Here is a 14,891-nt window from a genome sequence, read left to right as displayed (position 1 = left end):
GATACCAGCAGGTCCCCATGGGGTTCTACAGGAGCCCAGCTCATCCCCATGGGGTGGCAGAGGAGCCCAGCAGGTCCCTATGGGGTTCTAGGGGAGCCCAGCACATCCCATGAGGTTCTAGAGGAGCCCCAGCAGGTCCCCATGGAGTTCTAGGATACCAGCAGATCCCCACACACAGCAGCACAGCCCCTGCCCTCCCCACGGCCACGGGAGGACCCGGGACCCACCGAGGACCCTGAATCCCGGTAGGCAGCCCCTGGGTGCCAGGGTGGCGGGGCCCCGGGGGGGCCGGGGGGCTGCGCCAGCTGGGGATTAGCGAGGCCGGGATCCGCCTGAGCCCCTGATCCCGCTTAGCACCCGGTCCAGGCACCCACCCGCGGCTTAGCGACGCCACCCGACCCTGCACTGGGTCCCCTGCGCCCAGAGGGACGTGGGGACGCAAAGCTGGGGTGTCGGCAGCGCCGGCATCGCCCGTGGGCTCTGCTCCCCTGGGCTGACCCCCAAATCCCCCCCCATTGCCAGGTGCTGGGGGTCCCCTGCCACAGCGGGGTGTGGGGAGGGGATTCTCAGGTGGCTGATACAGGGTGGGCACCCTCCTGCCCGCCCCACGCCGGCTCTGCACCCATCAGGGTGAGAAGGGGCTTTTTAGGGGACACCCCCTTGCACCCCGAGACTTCAGCCCCTCCGCCGGCTCTGGGCTCAAGTCCCAGCTCCCGGGGAGCACCGGGTGATGCCCAGCACGGCCCCACAGACACCCATGGGTGCCGGGTCCCTGTCCCCATCACGGCACCGTGGGACCCCCCGGTGCCACCCGCCGCGGCGCCTCGGCCGGCGGTGCCGGGCACGGGGAGGCGGCGGGCAGCCCGGTGACACCAGCTTGGTGACACCAGCCCGGTGACGCCAGCCTGGCTCTAAATCCTTCCTGTGAGCCGGAAAATTCCCTCCTTTGGAGTTTATTAACTCATTTTCAGAGGCCACCGGCGCCGCCGGCTGCCGGCGCGGGAGCTAAGTAGGTCAGGCGTGAGCCTATGCCACCGGCAAACGCGGCCGCGCCGGGTGCCAGCCACCCTCCGGGGTGACAGGGGACACGGTGGGGGCACACAGGGGGGCGCGGAGGGGGATAATGGCAGGGGGACGTGAGGGGCTGGGGGAGCTGGGGGTGTTCAGCCTGGAGAAGAGGAGGCTGAGGGGAGACCTGATCGCTCTGCAGCTCCTGGCAGGAGGGGGCAGGGAGGGGGGTCGGGCTCTTCTCCCAAGGAACAAGTGATAGGACGAGAGGAAATGGGCTCAAGCTGCGCCAGGGGAGGTTTAGGTTGGAAATTAGGAGAAATTTCTTGATGGAAAGGGTGGCCAAGCACTGGAGCAGGCTGCCCAGAGAGGTGGGGCAGTCCCCATCCCTGGAGGGGTTCAACAAACGGGCAGAGGTGGCACTTGGGGACATGGTTTAGTGGGCATGGGGGTGTTGGGTTGATGGTTGGGCTGATGATCTTAGAGATCCTTTCCAACCTTAGTGATCCCTGGTTTTTACTTTCATTAAAAATAATCCAGGCACCAAGCCAGGACACATGAAATTAATTATTCCTCTACCCCTGATTGGTTTAGTGGTGGACTTGGCAGTGTCAGGTGAATGGTTGGACTGGGTGATCTTAAAGGTCTTTTCCAACTTAAACAATTTGATGATTTTATAATGTGTAGCCGTGGCACTTGGGGACATGGTTGAGTGGGCATGGGGGTGTTGGGTTGATGGTTGGACTGATGATCTTAGAGATCCTTTCCAACCTTAGTGATTCCCAGTTTTTACTTTAATTAAAGAATAATCCAGCCCCCAAGCCAGGACACATGAAATTGCTGCTCTCCCCTTAACTGGTTTAGTGGTGGAGTTGGCAGTGTCAGGTTAATGGTTGGACTGGGTGATCTTCAAGGTCTTCTCCAACCTCAACGATTCCATGATTCCATGACAATGGGGTGACCCTGGCACCCTGCAGCCGGCACCCACCCTCGGGGCCACGGCGCGGGGCCTTCCCACACGCGTGTGCGCGGCCCCGTGTGCCCTCACGCACGCGCGCCCCTTCCTATAGATGGGGAAACTGAGGCGCGGGGCGGTAAATGAGGCACCCAAAAGGCGCCCTGAGCTGGGTGGGCCTCGGGGTGCTCCTGTTTTGGGGGGTCCCGGCACCCCCCCCGGCCCCGCCCTGCAATAATATCAATTAGAGATGCACTGATGGGCTTTAACGAGCGGCGCGGGCAGCTCCGCCGCCCTCGTTCTGCCTCTTGCGAAGCGGCGCCGCGGCCCTGACCCCGTCCCAGCGCCGGGACCCCCACGCCGGGGCTGAACTGGGGGGGGCCGGGGCTGGGAAACGCTGAGTCGGCAAAACCGCTCAGAGGGTGGGAGCGGGGTTTGGTGTGGGAGAGGGGTCGAGGGTCCGGCGTGACGTTTGGCATCGGGTGGTTGAAGGGCATCTCGCCCCGTCCTGGGGGAGCCAGGATCCGTCCCTGTCCCTGTCCCTGTCCCCGTCCCCGTCCCCGTGGCCCCGAGCGCGGGGCGCAGGGCAGCGTGGGCAGGCGGGGTGGGCTCCGGGGGCGATGGACCCGGGCGACATTCCCCGGTGGAAAGGTCTACGGGGACCAGCCCCGCGCTCAGCCCCGGCCCTCAGAGCCGCCGCCGCTCCCCAAAACGCGCTGCAGCCCCCCGGCACGGGCTGGTGCCACCCTGAACGGCGGGGGGGCCACCCGGGGGTCCCCAGCACCGGCTCCACGCAGCGGCCCTGGCTCCGTCCTTGATGCTGCCTCCCCCATCGCCCCCCTGCCACCTCGCCGTGCCCCCCGTGCCATCTCCCCGTGCCCCCCGTGCCCCCCGTGCCACCTCGCTGTGGGTGGCTGTCAAGCTGTCCCCCCCCCAGCACGGGTGACAAACCAGCCCTGCACGCCCAACGCCTCGCCCCACCGGCCCCCTGACAGTTTTGGGTGGTTCTTCCACTCGATACGAGCTCCTTCCGAGGGGGACGGGTCCCCTGGGCAGGGACGGGGGGCTGGGAATATGGGGGGGTGGAGGGAGGGATGGACAGATGGACGGACGGATGGATGGAGGGGGAGATGGATGGGTGGGTGATGGATGGAGGGGTGGGGGGATGGATGGATGGATGCAGAGCTGGATGGATGGAAGGATGGGAGGATGGATGGACGGATGGAAGGATGGATGGATGGGTAGGTGGATGAATGGACAGACAGACAGACGGCTGGACGCTATGGGAACAGGCAGCGGGACATAGAGTACCTATGGCACAGACGCAATCGCTGGGAACGCAGAGGGGTTACGGAGCCGGAGGAAGGCGGCCGGGCGCGAGGAAGGACAGACGGACAGGGCCCGCTTCACCCGCGCGTCCGCGGTTCTGCTCTCCCAGAGCTCTCCTCGTCCCGCTGCTCCCGGTGCCGGTGGCACGGAGGTGGCCCTGTGCCGCGCTGGAGCGGGAGGCACCGCAGCCCCGGCACCGTTGCGCCGGGACGGGGACGGGTTCCAGGATTCGGCTGCTCGGGGTGGGCGCTCCCAGGTCACCCCAAATCCGGCCCCAAGGGCTGCCCGGCCACAGGGCAGCGGCCAGCCCCTCTGCAGCCCCCCGGCGCTGGGCAGCCGCCGACTGCCGACCCTGTCCCGTTTTGCGTCTCACCAGCGTCTTCCTCCTCGCAGCGTGGCCCCCGTGCCGGCTCCGGCGCCCAGCTCAGCACCGCACCCAGCCCGCCCACCGCCGCGGCCCATTTCCCAACCCTCCGGCAGCGGGATGGATGCGGACCCCCCCGAAATATATCTCAGCCCCTCCAAGATCGGTGCTTCTGAGGGCGGCGGAGCAGATTAAAACCGCTCCCGGCCGCCATGGCGGGGGCCTTCCTCCCACCTCTCCCTCCTCTGCCTCCAGAGCCGGAGCTGCCGGGCAGCGGGCGACCCCAGCACCCACGGGACGCTGGAGCCGCCGAAGCGGGGCCGAGCCCGCGCTGCCGAAACGGGGCTCAGCCCGCGTCCCCGCGCGCCGACGTCCTCTCTGCACCCCGGTGCCATCGCTCGCCCTCCCCACGGCCATCCGGGACTCACGGCGGCACCGGTGCCGGAGCCACCCAGGGATGCCGGGGCGTTCTCCTGGAGCATTCCTGGCTCCCGCACCCCATTTCTGGGGGGTGTGCAGGGTGCACCGGGGGGATTTTCTGCCTGTTTGCCCGCAAACCCCCAAATCGCCGTATCTTACCCCAAGCCGGAGCGGGGCCCACGCGCCTCCCATGCGCCCGAGCTTCGGTCCGGCCGGTGCCGCCTCCGGCCCCGCTCGCATCCGAGATGGGGGGAGCCGCCGCTGCTGGGGTGGGGACGGTTTTGGGGACGGGGTCGGGGAGGTCCTGGGGACCTCTGCCCTCCGGTCCTCGTCCCCGAGCGGGATTCCGGGATGCATTCGGGGTGCTCCCGGCAATCGCCCCACCGGCTCCCTGGCGCCGAGGGTGGCATCGAGCCCACGCGGGGACGTGGCTGTCCCATCCCGCCGCCTTGGCGGGACGCACGCCGCGGCCCCCCCCCGGACCCACCCGCGGCCCCCCGGCACCCTCGGCAGCCACCGCCGCCAGCTCGGCTCAAACTTGGCCACAAGTTGAGACAAAGGCAGCGGGGTCCCGTCCCCTGTCCCCGCTGTCCCCAGACAGCCTGGTGCCACCAGGACTTAATGAGGGCACGAGGGGCGGTGGGCTCAGGGGCTGCACGCAGGCGCACGCTGCGGCTTAACCCTTCCCCTGCCGCTCCTCTCCACCCCATCTTTGGGGCAGCCGGGGGTTTTTTAGGGGCTCCCCTGTGCCCTCGGTGCTCCCCGCACCCGGCCTTGGCCTTGGGGGGTCCCAGCCGCAGCCCCCCCGCGGTTCCCCACCCTGCAAAAACACCTGGGAAGGACGCGGATGCCCCCGAGCGTCCTCGTCGCTCCCGAGTCACGCAGAGCGGGGTGGCCAGGGTCCCCATCGTCCCTCCGCAGCGCCCGGGGGTCACGGGGCAGCCCCCAGCCCCAGGTCTCCCCCTGTGCCCCATGGCGTGAGGGGGTCCGGAAGGGCTGGAGCCAGCGGCGGCGGCGGCGGCGGGGGGGGTGACCCCAATCCCGGGCCGGCTGCTCCGCTGGTGTCCCCGTCCCAGCACCCCGGGAGCAGGGAACGCCCGGCAGCGGCCGTGTCCCGGCTGGGGTGGCCTGGTCTGCCCTGCCAGGCTGGAACCAGCCCCCCGCCTGCGCTGGGCCACCCCTCCCCTCCGCCCCCTCGCCGTCCCCTCACCCCCACCTCGGGACACCCCGGTTCTCACCTCCTCCCCCCTGCCCCATCTTCCCCCGCCTCCTCTCCCCATGCTGATAGGCCCCTCCACCCGCCCATCTGCTCGGCCGCCCGCCTCTCCAGCCACCCCGCCACCCTCTCCATCGCTCGGCCCTTCGATCTCGTCCATCCGTCCATCCGACCATCCATCCTCGTCATCCATCTGCCCCTCTGCCTTTGCCGTCTGCCCCGCCATCTTCTGCAGCCAGCCAGCCAGCCGTCCGCCCAGCTGTCTGGCTTTCCATCCTCTCCACCCACCCCATCGTCCTCTCCATCCGTCTGCCCTGCCATCTTCTCCATCCACCCATCTCACCATCCATCCGTCCATCCATCTGCCCCTCTGTCTTCTCCCTCGGCACCTCCAGCTTCTCCATCCACCCATCCACCAATCCTCTCCGTCCATCTGCTTGTCTTCTCCATCCATCCATCTGTCCATCCATCCATCCATCCATCCATCCACCCATCCATCCGTCCGTCCATCCATCCATCCATCCATCCACCCATCCATCCGTCCATCTATCCATCCATCCATCCATCCATCCACCCATCCACCCACCCATCCTCTCCATCCATCTGCCCATCTCCTCCATCCACCCATCCATCCATCCATCCATCTTCCTGTCTTCACCATCCATCCATCCATCCATCCATCCATCCATCTGCCTGTCTTCACCATCCATCCATCCACCCATCCATCCATCCACCCACCCATCCATCCACCCATTCATCCATCCACCCATCCATCCGTCCATCTATCCATCCATCTATCCATCCATCCATCCATCCATCCACCCACCCATCCATCCACCCATCCACCCACCCACCCACCCATCAGCCACCCACCCCTCCATCCTCTTCACCCACCCACTCCTCCACCTCATCCACCCATCCCCTACCCCTCCCTCCCTCCCTCCCTGCATCTGCCCCCCCCCCCCCCCATCCCCCCCATCTCAGCCCCCGGCGCGGGGGGCAGCGGCGGGGCGCGACGGCTGTTGTCACCCACTGTCACCCGCTGTCACCCGCTGTCACCCGCAGAAGGGGCCTGGGGAGGGGCTCAGCTGCGCCCGCGACCCTGTCTGCCGCTCGGCCGGGCCTCGGCCCACGGGAGCTGACAGCCGCTCCCACGCTCGTTAGCGACGCTCTAACGAGGGGAAGCGGGTGTCCACTCTGGGGAGGGGGACCCCAGCCCCTGACCCTGTCCCCCCCCCCCACGGGGGGATGTGGCTTTGGGGACAGAGGGGGACCCGGGGTGCCGTGGTGGCTCCTGGCCCACAGACGTGTCCTCCAGCTGCCCGCGGGACCCCGCTTCTGGGTGGGGGGCTGTGTGCGTGGGGCTGTGTCCTGAGTGGGTGCGGGGGGGGGGGGGTGGCTGTGTCCTGGGTGGGTGCATGCGTGGGGGGAGTCTGTCCTGAGTGCGTATGTGCGTGGGGCTGTGTCCTGAGTGGGTGCGTGGGGGGGTGTGGCTGTGTCCTGGGTGGGTGCATGCGTGGGGAGGGTCTGTCCTGAGTGCGTACGTGCGTGGGGCTGTGTCCTGAGTGGGTGCGGGAGGGGGGGGGGTGGCTGTGTCCCGAGTGGGTGCATGCATGCTGTGTCCTGAGTGGGGAGGTGGGTGCGTGTGTTTGTGTGTGGGGCTGTGTCCCGAGTGGGTGCGGGGGGGGGGGGGGGGGGTGGCTGTGTCCCGAGTGGGTGCATGCATGCTGTGTCCTGAGTGGGGAGGTGGGTGCGCGTGTTTGTGCGTGGGGCTGTGTCCCGAGTGGGTGCATGCTTGGGGGGGTGTCTGTCCTGAGTGCGTACGTGCGTGGGGCTGTGTCCTGAGTGGGTGCGGGGGGGGTGTGGCTGTGTCCCGAGTGGGTGCATGCGTGGGGAGGGTCTGTCCTGAGTGCGTACGTGCGTGGGGCTGTGTCCTGAGTGGGTGCGGGGGGGGGTGTGGCTGTGTCCCGAGTGGGTGCATGCGTGGGGAGGGTCTGTCCTGAGTGCGTACGTGCGTGGGGCTGTGTCCTGAGTGGGTGCGGGGGGGGGGGTGGCTGTGTCCCGAGTGGGTGCATGCATGCTGTGTCCTGAGTGGGGAGGTGGGTGCGTGTGTTTGTGTGTGGGGCTGTGTCCCGAGTGGGTGCACGCTTGGGGAGGGTCTGTCCTGAGTGCGTACGTGCGTGGGGCTGTGTCCTGAGTGGGTGCATGGGGGGGGGGTGGCTGTGTCCCAAGTGGGTGCATGCATGCTGTGTCCTGAGTGGGGAGGTGGGTGCGTGTGTTTGTGTGGGGGGCTGTGTCCCGGGTGGGTGCACGCTTGGGGAGGGTCTGTCCTGAGTGCGTACGTGCGTGGGGCTGTGTCCTGAGTGGGTGCATGGGGGGGGGGTGGCTGTGTCCCAAGTGGGTGCATGCATGCTGTGTCCCGAGTGGGGAGGTGGGTGCGCGTGTTTGTGCGTGGGGCTGTGTCCCGAGTGGGTGCATGCTTGGGGGGGTGTCTGTCCTGAGTGCGTACGTGCGTGGGGCTGTGTCCTGAGTGGGTGCGGGGGGGGTGTGGCTGTGTCCCGAGTGGGTGCATGCGTGGGGAGGGTCTGTCCTGAGTGCGTACGTGCGTGGGGCTGTGTCCTGAGTGGGTGCGGGGGGGGTGTGGCTGTGTCCCGAGTGGGTGCATGCGTGGGAGGGTCTGTCCTGAGTGCGTACGTGCGTGGGGCTGTGTCCTGAGTGGGTGCGGGGGGGGGGTGGCTGTGTCCCGAGTGGGTGCATGCATGCTGTGTCCTGAGTGGGGAGGTGGGTGCGTGTGTTTGTGTGTGGGGCTGTGTCCCGAGTGGGTGCACGCTTGGGGAGGGTCTGTCCTGAGTGCGTACGTGCGTGGGGCTGTGTCCTGAGTGGGTGCATGGGGGGGGGGGTGGCTGTGTCCCAAGTGGGTGCATGCATGCTGTGTCCTGAGTGGGGAGGTGGGTGCGTGTGTTTGTGTGGGGGGCTGTGTCCCGGGTGGGTGCACGCTTGGGGAGGGTCTGTCCTGAGTGCGTACGTGCGTGGGGCTGTGTCCTGAGTGGGTGCATGGGGGGGGGGGTGGCTGTGTCCCAAGTGGGTGCATGCATGCTGTGTCCCGAGTGGGGAGGTGGGTGCGCGTGTTTGTGCGTGGGGCTGTGTCCCGAGTGGGTGCATGCTTGGGGGGGTGTCTGTCCTGAGTGCGTACGTGCGTGGGGCTGTGTCCTGAGTGGGTGCGGGGGGGGTGTGGCTGTGTCCCGAGTGGGTGCATGCGTGGGGAGGGTCTGTCCTGAGTGCGTACGTGCGTGGGGCTGTGTCCTGAGTGGGTGCGGGGGGGGTGTGGCTGTGTCCCGAGTGGGTGCATGCGTGGGGAGGGTCTGTCCTGGGTGCGTACGTGCGTGGGGCTGTGTCCTGAGTGGGTGCATGGGGGGGGGTGGCTGTGTCCCAAGTGGGTGCATGCATGCTGTGTCCCGAGTGGGGAGGTGGGTGCGCGTGTTTGTGTGTGGGGCTGTGTCCCGAGTGGGTGCACGCTTGGGGAGGGTCTGTCCTGAGTGCGTACGTGCGTGGGGCTGTGTCCTGAGTGGGTGCGTGGGGGGGGGTGGCTGTATCCTGGGTGGGTGCATGCGTGGGGGGAGTCTGTCCTGAGTGCGTATGTGCGTGGGGCTGTGTCCTGAGTGGGTGCATGGGGGGGGTGGTGGCTGTGTCCCGAGTGGGTGCATGCATGCTGTGTCCCGAGTGGGGAGATGGGTGCGTGTGTTTGTGTGGGGGGCTGTGTCCCGAGTGGGTGCACGCTTGGGGAGGGTCTGTCCTGAGTGCGTACGTGCGTGGGGCTGTGTCCTGAGTGGGTGCGTGGGGGGTGGTGGTGGCTGTGTCCCGAGTGGGTGCATGCGTGGGGGGATCCGTCCTGAGTGCGTACGTGCGTGGGGCAGCGTCGCGGGTGGCTGCATATGCAAGGCTGTGTCCCGAGTGGGTGGGGCTGTGTCCCGGGTGGGTGCGTGGGGGGGCTAGACGGTGGCGGGGGGAGGCTGTGTGCGTGGGTTTAGCGTCCGGGGTGGGCACGCCGAGCTGTGACCCTTTACCCTTGCCCCGCGGGGAGCGCGTCCTCACCCCTCGACCTCATCCCACGGGGCTCCCCGCGGCTACGGGTGGCGTGGGTTTGGGGGGGGGGGGAAGACGTCGCCGGCGGGGCGGCACAGGGACCCAGGGCGGGCGGGGGGGGCGTGGCAAGGCCCCAGGGAGGCGGGGCGAGGCGGGGAGGGGCGGGGCCGGGCGCCCCGGGGGGGCGTGGCCAAGGGCGGGGCGTGGCCCGGCGGCGATGGCGTCGCTTTTCGGCGGCGTGGAGGGGTGAGCGATCGTGCGGCGGGGGGGGGGGGGGACCCCCCCCACGGGGATTGGGGGGGCAGGAGGGGGCGTGGGGGGCCCGGCTGCAGCCGGGGGCTGCAGCCGGGCCCCCCACGCCCCCTCCTGCCCGGTGCAGGGGCTGAGATCAATGGGGGGGGGGTCAGCACCCCCCACCCCAAAACCCCCCATCCTGCCCCAGCACCCCAAAGGGCTGGTTTAGGGGGTCCCCCGCTGCCCCCCCACCCCCCAACACTGGGGCAGGGGGGGTTTAGAGCTGGCAATGCACGTGTGTCCCCTCCCAAACTTTCCACAGCGGGGGCACCCACTCCAGGGTGGTGGTGGTCTCCGGAGATGGCCGCGTCCTGGCTGAGGTGGAGGGACCCTCCACGAACCATTGGGTGAGCGGAGAGACCCCCACCCTTGCACCCAACCCAGGGTCAGAGGGGGACACGACGCCGGGTGGGGGCTTGTCCCAGGGCGCTGGGGTGGGATGAAGCCACCGGAGAAGGTGCCGGGGCGTGGCCGGCAACTCGTGGCCAGCGGCGAAGCTATTGGGCAACGCCGGACCCCCGCGGAGGGATGGAGCCCGGGGTGGGGGGTACAAGGCGCGGGGCGGGGGGGCTTTAGCGTGTTGTCCCCCGCCTCGGCTCGCAGCTCATCGGCTCCGAAAAGTGCCTGGAGAGGATCGAGGGGATGGTCACCGAGGCCAAAACCAAAGCCGGCGCCGACCCCTGCGTCCCCCTCCGCTCGCTGGTGAGCCCCCACCCCGCCCCGCTCCCCTGCGACCAGCGTCCTCCCCACGGATGCTCCGTTTGTGTCCCCCCCCCGGCGGTGACGGGGACCCTCCGGTGCGGGCCAGGGGCTGTCCCTGAGCGGGGGTGACCAAAAAGACGCCATTGGCAAACTGGCCGAGGAGCTGCGCCGGCGCTTCCCCCACCTGAGCCAAAATTACTACATCACCACCGATGCCGTCGGGGCCATGGCCACCGCCACCGACCACGGTAGGGGGGCCAGCTCGCCCCGGGGGTGACGGCGAGGGGGACGTCGCGGTGCGGGGAGCGGTGACCGCGCGTCCCCTCTCCGCCGGCTCGGACCCCGCAGGTGGCATCGTCCTCATCTCCGGTACCGGCTCCAACTGCAAACTCATCAACCCCGACGGGTCGGAGACGGGCTGCGGCGGCTGGGGGCACATGATGGGCGACGAAGGCTCGGGTGAGACCCCGCGGGCGGGCGGGGGGCGCGGGAGGGTGGGGGGCAGTGGGGCGGGGGTCTCAGCCCCGCTCCCTGCTCCCGCCGCAGCGTACTGGATCGCGCATCAGGCCGTCAAGATGGTGTTCGACTGCATGGACAACCTGGAGGTGCCGCCCCACGACGTCGCCTACGTCAAGCAGGCCATGTTCGACTACTTCCAGGTGCTGCTGGGGGGGCCCGGGGGGGCTGTGGGCTGCGCGTGGGGGTCCTGGGGGGGCTGTGGGCTGCGTGTGGGGGTCCTGGGGGGGCTCTGGGCTGGGGCGGGGGGTCCTGGGGGGGCTCTGGGCTGCGTGCGGGGGTCCTGGGAGGGCTCTGGGCTGGGGCGGGGGGTCCTGGGGGGGCTCTGGGCTGCGTGCGGGGGTCCTGGGGGGGCTCTGGGCTGGGGCGGGGGGTCCTGGGGGGGCTCTGGGCTGCGTGCGGGGGTCCTGGGGGGGCTGTGGGCTGTGTGCGGGGGTCCTGGGGGGGCTCTGGGCTGGGGCAGGGGGTCCTGGGGGGGCTCTGGGCTGTGTGCGGGGGTCCTGGGGGTGCTGTGGGCTGCATGCAGGGAGTCCCGGGGGGGCTGTGGGGTGCGTGCGGGGGTCCTGGGGGGGCTGTGGGCTGCATGTGGGGGTCCCGGGGGGGCTGTGGGCTGTGTGTGGGGGTCCCGGGGGGGGGCTGCGGGCTGTGTGAGGGGGCTTTGGGCTGCATGCGGGGGGGCCGCACACGGGGCCAGTGGGGTCCCAGGGGCTGCAGGCTGGACAGTGGGGTCCCGGGGGGGGGAGCTCCGGGGGGGTCCCCTGTGCCGGCAGCCGGGATGCGGGGCTCACGGGTGGGTTTCCCCCCCGCCCCGGCCCCGGCTCCGGCTCCGGGCGCCGCAGATCTCCGACAGGATGGGCCTCCTGACGCATCTCTACCGCACCTTCGAGAAGTCCAAATTTGCGGGCTTTTGCCAGAAGCTGGCGGAGGGTAGGGAAGCCCCTTCCCGGGGGCCGTACGGGGGGGGACAGGGCCTGGGGGCTGCCCCTCCCTGCCCGCCTTGGTCCCTGCTTTGCCGTCGCAGCCCGGGACGGCTCCCCGGCCCCGATCCCTGCCCCCGGCGCACCCTTCGCCCGAGCACCCTTTGCCCCCTTTGGGGGGGGATGTGCTGCTCCCCCCCCCAGCCCAACCCAGCCTGCGGGAGCCGGGTGTGAGCCCTGATGGGTGCAGGGGTGCAGCGGGGGGGGGTCCCGGGTCCCCGTCCCACTCCCCCGTCGCCCCGTATCCAGGCGCCCAGGCTGGGGACCCGCTCTGCTGCCACATCTTCACCAAGGCCGGCGAGGTCCTGGCGCGCCACGTCGTCGCCGTGCTGCCCAAAATCGACAGGGTGAGCGTGGCTGGGGGTGAAGGGGGTGCACGGGGTGTGGGTTTGGGGGGGTGTCCCGCTGCCGGCTCTCACCCGCTGCCCCCCACCCCTGCAGAGCCTGTTCTTGGGGGAGCTGGGGCTGCCCATCGTCTGCGTGGGCTCCGTCTGGAACAGCTGGGAGAGGATGCAGGCGGGTGAGCAGGATGGGGGCTGCTGGGGAGGGGGTCCTGTGGTCCCCCTAACCTCCACGGTGCCCCCTGTAACCCCACTGTGCCCCCTGTAACCCCCACTGTGCCCCCCATAACCCCACTGTGCCCCCCATAAGCCCCACTGTGCCCCCCATAACCCCACTGTGCCCCCCATAAGCCCCACTGTGCCCCCCATAACCCCACTGTGCCCCCCGTAACCCCACTGTGCCCCCCGTAACCCCACGGTGCCCCCCATAACCCCCACTGTGCCCCCCGTAACCCCACGGTGCCCCCTGTAACCCCACGGTGCCCCCCATAACCCCCACGGTGCCCCCCATAACCCCACTGTGCCCCCCGTAACCCCACTGTGCCCCCCATAACCCCACGGTGCCCCCCATAACCCCCACTGTGCCCCCCATAACCCCATGGTGGCCCCCATAACCCCACTGTGCCCCCCATAACCCCACGGTGCCCCCTGTAAGCCCCACTGTACCGCCCGTAACCCCACTGCCCCCCATAACCGCACTGTGCCCCCCATAACCCCACTGTGCCCCCCGTAACCCCCCGGTGCCCCCCAGGGTTCATCCGTGTGCTGGCGCAGGCGCGGGACGAGTTCCCCGGCCGCGTCTTCTCCCGGTTCAGCCTCCTGAAGCTGAAGCGCTCCTCGGCGCTGGGGGGGGCCTCTTTGGGCGCCAGGAGCATCGGCCAAGCGCTGCCCCTGGACTACGCCGACAACGTCGACGTCTTTTACACCCACGTCTTCTAGCCGGGGCCCCCCGGCACGGGAGGACCCTCCGCACGCGGCGGCGGGGGTCTGGATAAAGGAGTTTTTGTCATTTGGCAATAAAAAGGTTGCACCCCCCAAAGGGGAACGGGCTGGGGGGGCGGCGTGGGGCCGGGAGAGCTCTGAGGCGCGGTGGAGAAATGGAGAACGGAGCTCGGCGGTTCCTGTTTTGGTGCCGGAGGAGGACGTGGGGTGAGCCTGCGGCGTGGGCAGGGCGGGGGTCCGGCGCCTGGGGGGCAGCTGGAGCCAAGGGGAGGAGGAGGAAGGAGCTGCTGGGGAGGAGGAGGAAGAGGAGAAGGAGGAAGAGGAGGAGGAGAAGGAAGAAGAAGAGGAGGAGGAAGGAGGATGCTGCTGGGGAGGAGGAGGAAGAGGAGAAGGAGGGAGAAGAGGAGGAGAAGGAAGAAGAGGAGGAGGAGGAAGAAGAGGAGGAGAAGGAAGAAGAAGAGGAGGAGGAAGGAGGATGCCTTTGGGGAGGAGGAGGAAGAGGAGAAGGAGGGAGAAGAGGAGGAGAAGGAAGAAGAGGAGGAGGAAGAAGAAAAGGAGGAGAAGGAAGAAGAGGAGGAGGAGGAAGGAGGATGCCTTTGGGGAGGAGGAGGAAGAGGAGAAGGAGGAAGAAGAGGAGGAGGAGAAGAGGAGGAGAAGGAAGAAGAAGAGGAGGAGGAAGGAGGATGCCTTTGGGGAGGAGGAGGAAGAGGAGAAGGAGGGAGAAGAGGAGGAGGAGGAAGAAGAGGAGGAGGAGGAAGGAGGACGCCTTTGGGTTTGGATACCCAGGGCGCACAAAGTCAGCGGAGCCCATGGCGAGGGGGGGACGGGAGCGACACCCGCGTTTGGGGAGCGGGGGGATGGGGGCGACGCCGGCGTTTGGGGAGCGGGGGGGCGGGAGCGGCGCATTCCCTCTCGTCCCATCACTTGTTCCTTGGGAGAAGAGCCCGACCCCCCTCCCTGCCCCCTCCTGCCAGGAGCTGCAGAGCGATCAGGTCTCCCCTCAGCCTCCTCTTCTCCAGGCTGAACACCCCCAGCTCCCTCAGCCGCTCCCCACCAGCCCTGTGCTCCAGACCCTGCCCCAGCTCCGCTGCCCTTCTCTGGACACGCTCCAGCACCCCAATGTCCTTCTTGTGCTGAGGGGCCCAAAACTGGGCACAGCATTCCAGGTGCAGCCTCACCAGCGCCGAGCACAGGGGCACAATCCCTGCCCGCGCCATTCCTGATACGAAGCACCAAGCCTTGACACCAGCAATCCTCTCCCCTGGCTTTCAAATTTTTTTTTTTTTAAATTTTTGTTTTCTCGGTGCCAAGTTCCTGACCAGGCGTAAACGGGAGCTGTTTCCCCCTCCAGCCGTCTCGGGCTCTGCCCAGCCAGCTCCGCGGCAGCCCCAGCCTCCGGCAGAGCGGTACCACGGCACGGGGTGAAGGAGGAAAATCCCCCAGGAACGTCGTGCCGGGACTGGAGATGTCAGAGGAGCTGGTGTTGAACAGAGACCTTACCCCATCTCCAGGCAAGACTTCCACACCGCTCGGTTCCAAAAAAAGTTTATTTTTAATAACGCATTGTCTGAAATTTACAGCACGTCAGAGGGTGGGGTTTGATTTTTTTTGTTTTTTTGGGTAAGAAATCAAATAGAAACCAAAGAAAGGGTGGAAGGAAAAAAAAAAAACCTGCGCTACCGCTACAAAAGAAGTTTGCCCAGCGCGCAGCTGCCCTTCCCTGCGCCCCGGATCGCGTCCTGCA

At 68.3% G+C, this 14,891-nt stretch overlaps 1 protein-coding gene across 1 annotated transcript; it reads left to right on the top strand.

The window, feature by feature from the left end:
• The first annotated feature begins 9,592 nt into the window (after positions 1–9,592).
• NAGK (N-acetylglucosamine kinase) lies at positions 9,593–13,144 on the top strand. The gene is made up of 10 exons (XM_075709580.1): positions 9,593–9,621; positions 9,932–10,016; positions 10,273–10,371; positions 10,478–10,619; positions 10,720–10,830; positions 10,918–11,030; positions 11,727–11,814; positions 12,114–12,211; positions 12,306–12,384; positions 12,957–13,144. The coding sequence occupies exons 1-10, from the start codon at positions 9,593–9,595 to the stop codon at positions 13,142–13,144; spliced, it is 1,032 nt and encodes a 343-aa protein (XP_075565695.1).
• The last annotated feature ends 1,747 nt before the right edge of the window (positions 13,145–14,891 follow it).

Source organism: Pelecanus crispus, chromosome 4 (assembly GCF_030463565.1).
Source record: "Pelecanus crispus isolate bPelCri1 chromosome 4, bPelCri1.pri, whole genome shotgun sequence".
NCBI classification, from domain to species: Eukaryota; Metazoa; Chordata; class Aves; order Pelecaniformes; family Pelecanidae; genus Pelecanus; species Pelecanus crispus.
This window is presented reverse-complemented; position numbering and strand designations above follow the sequence as displayed.

What these genes read in the sequence shown, in the direction of transcription:
- NAGK (XM_075709580.1), top strand. Translation starts at nt 9,593, where the DNA reads ATGGCGTCGCTTTTCGGCGGCGTGGAGGG. An exon ending in CTTTTCGGCGGCGTGGAGGG is followed by an intron (nt 9,622 to 9,931) that starts GTGAGCGATCGT and finishes AACTTTCCACAG; the next exon opens with CGGGGGCACCCACTCCAGGG. An exon ending in GGCCACCGCCACCGACCACG is followed by an intron (nt 10,620 to 10,719) that starts GTAGGGGGGCCA and finishes CGGACCCCGCAG; the next exon opens with GTGGCATCGTCCTCATCTCC.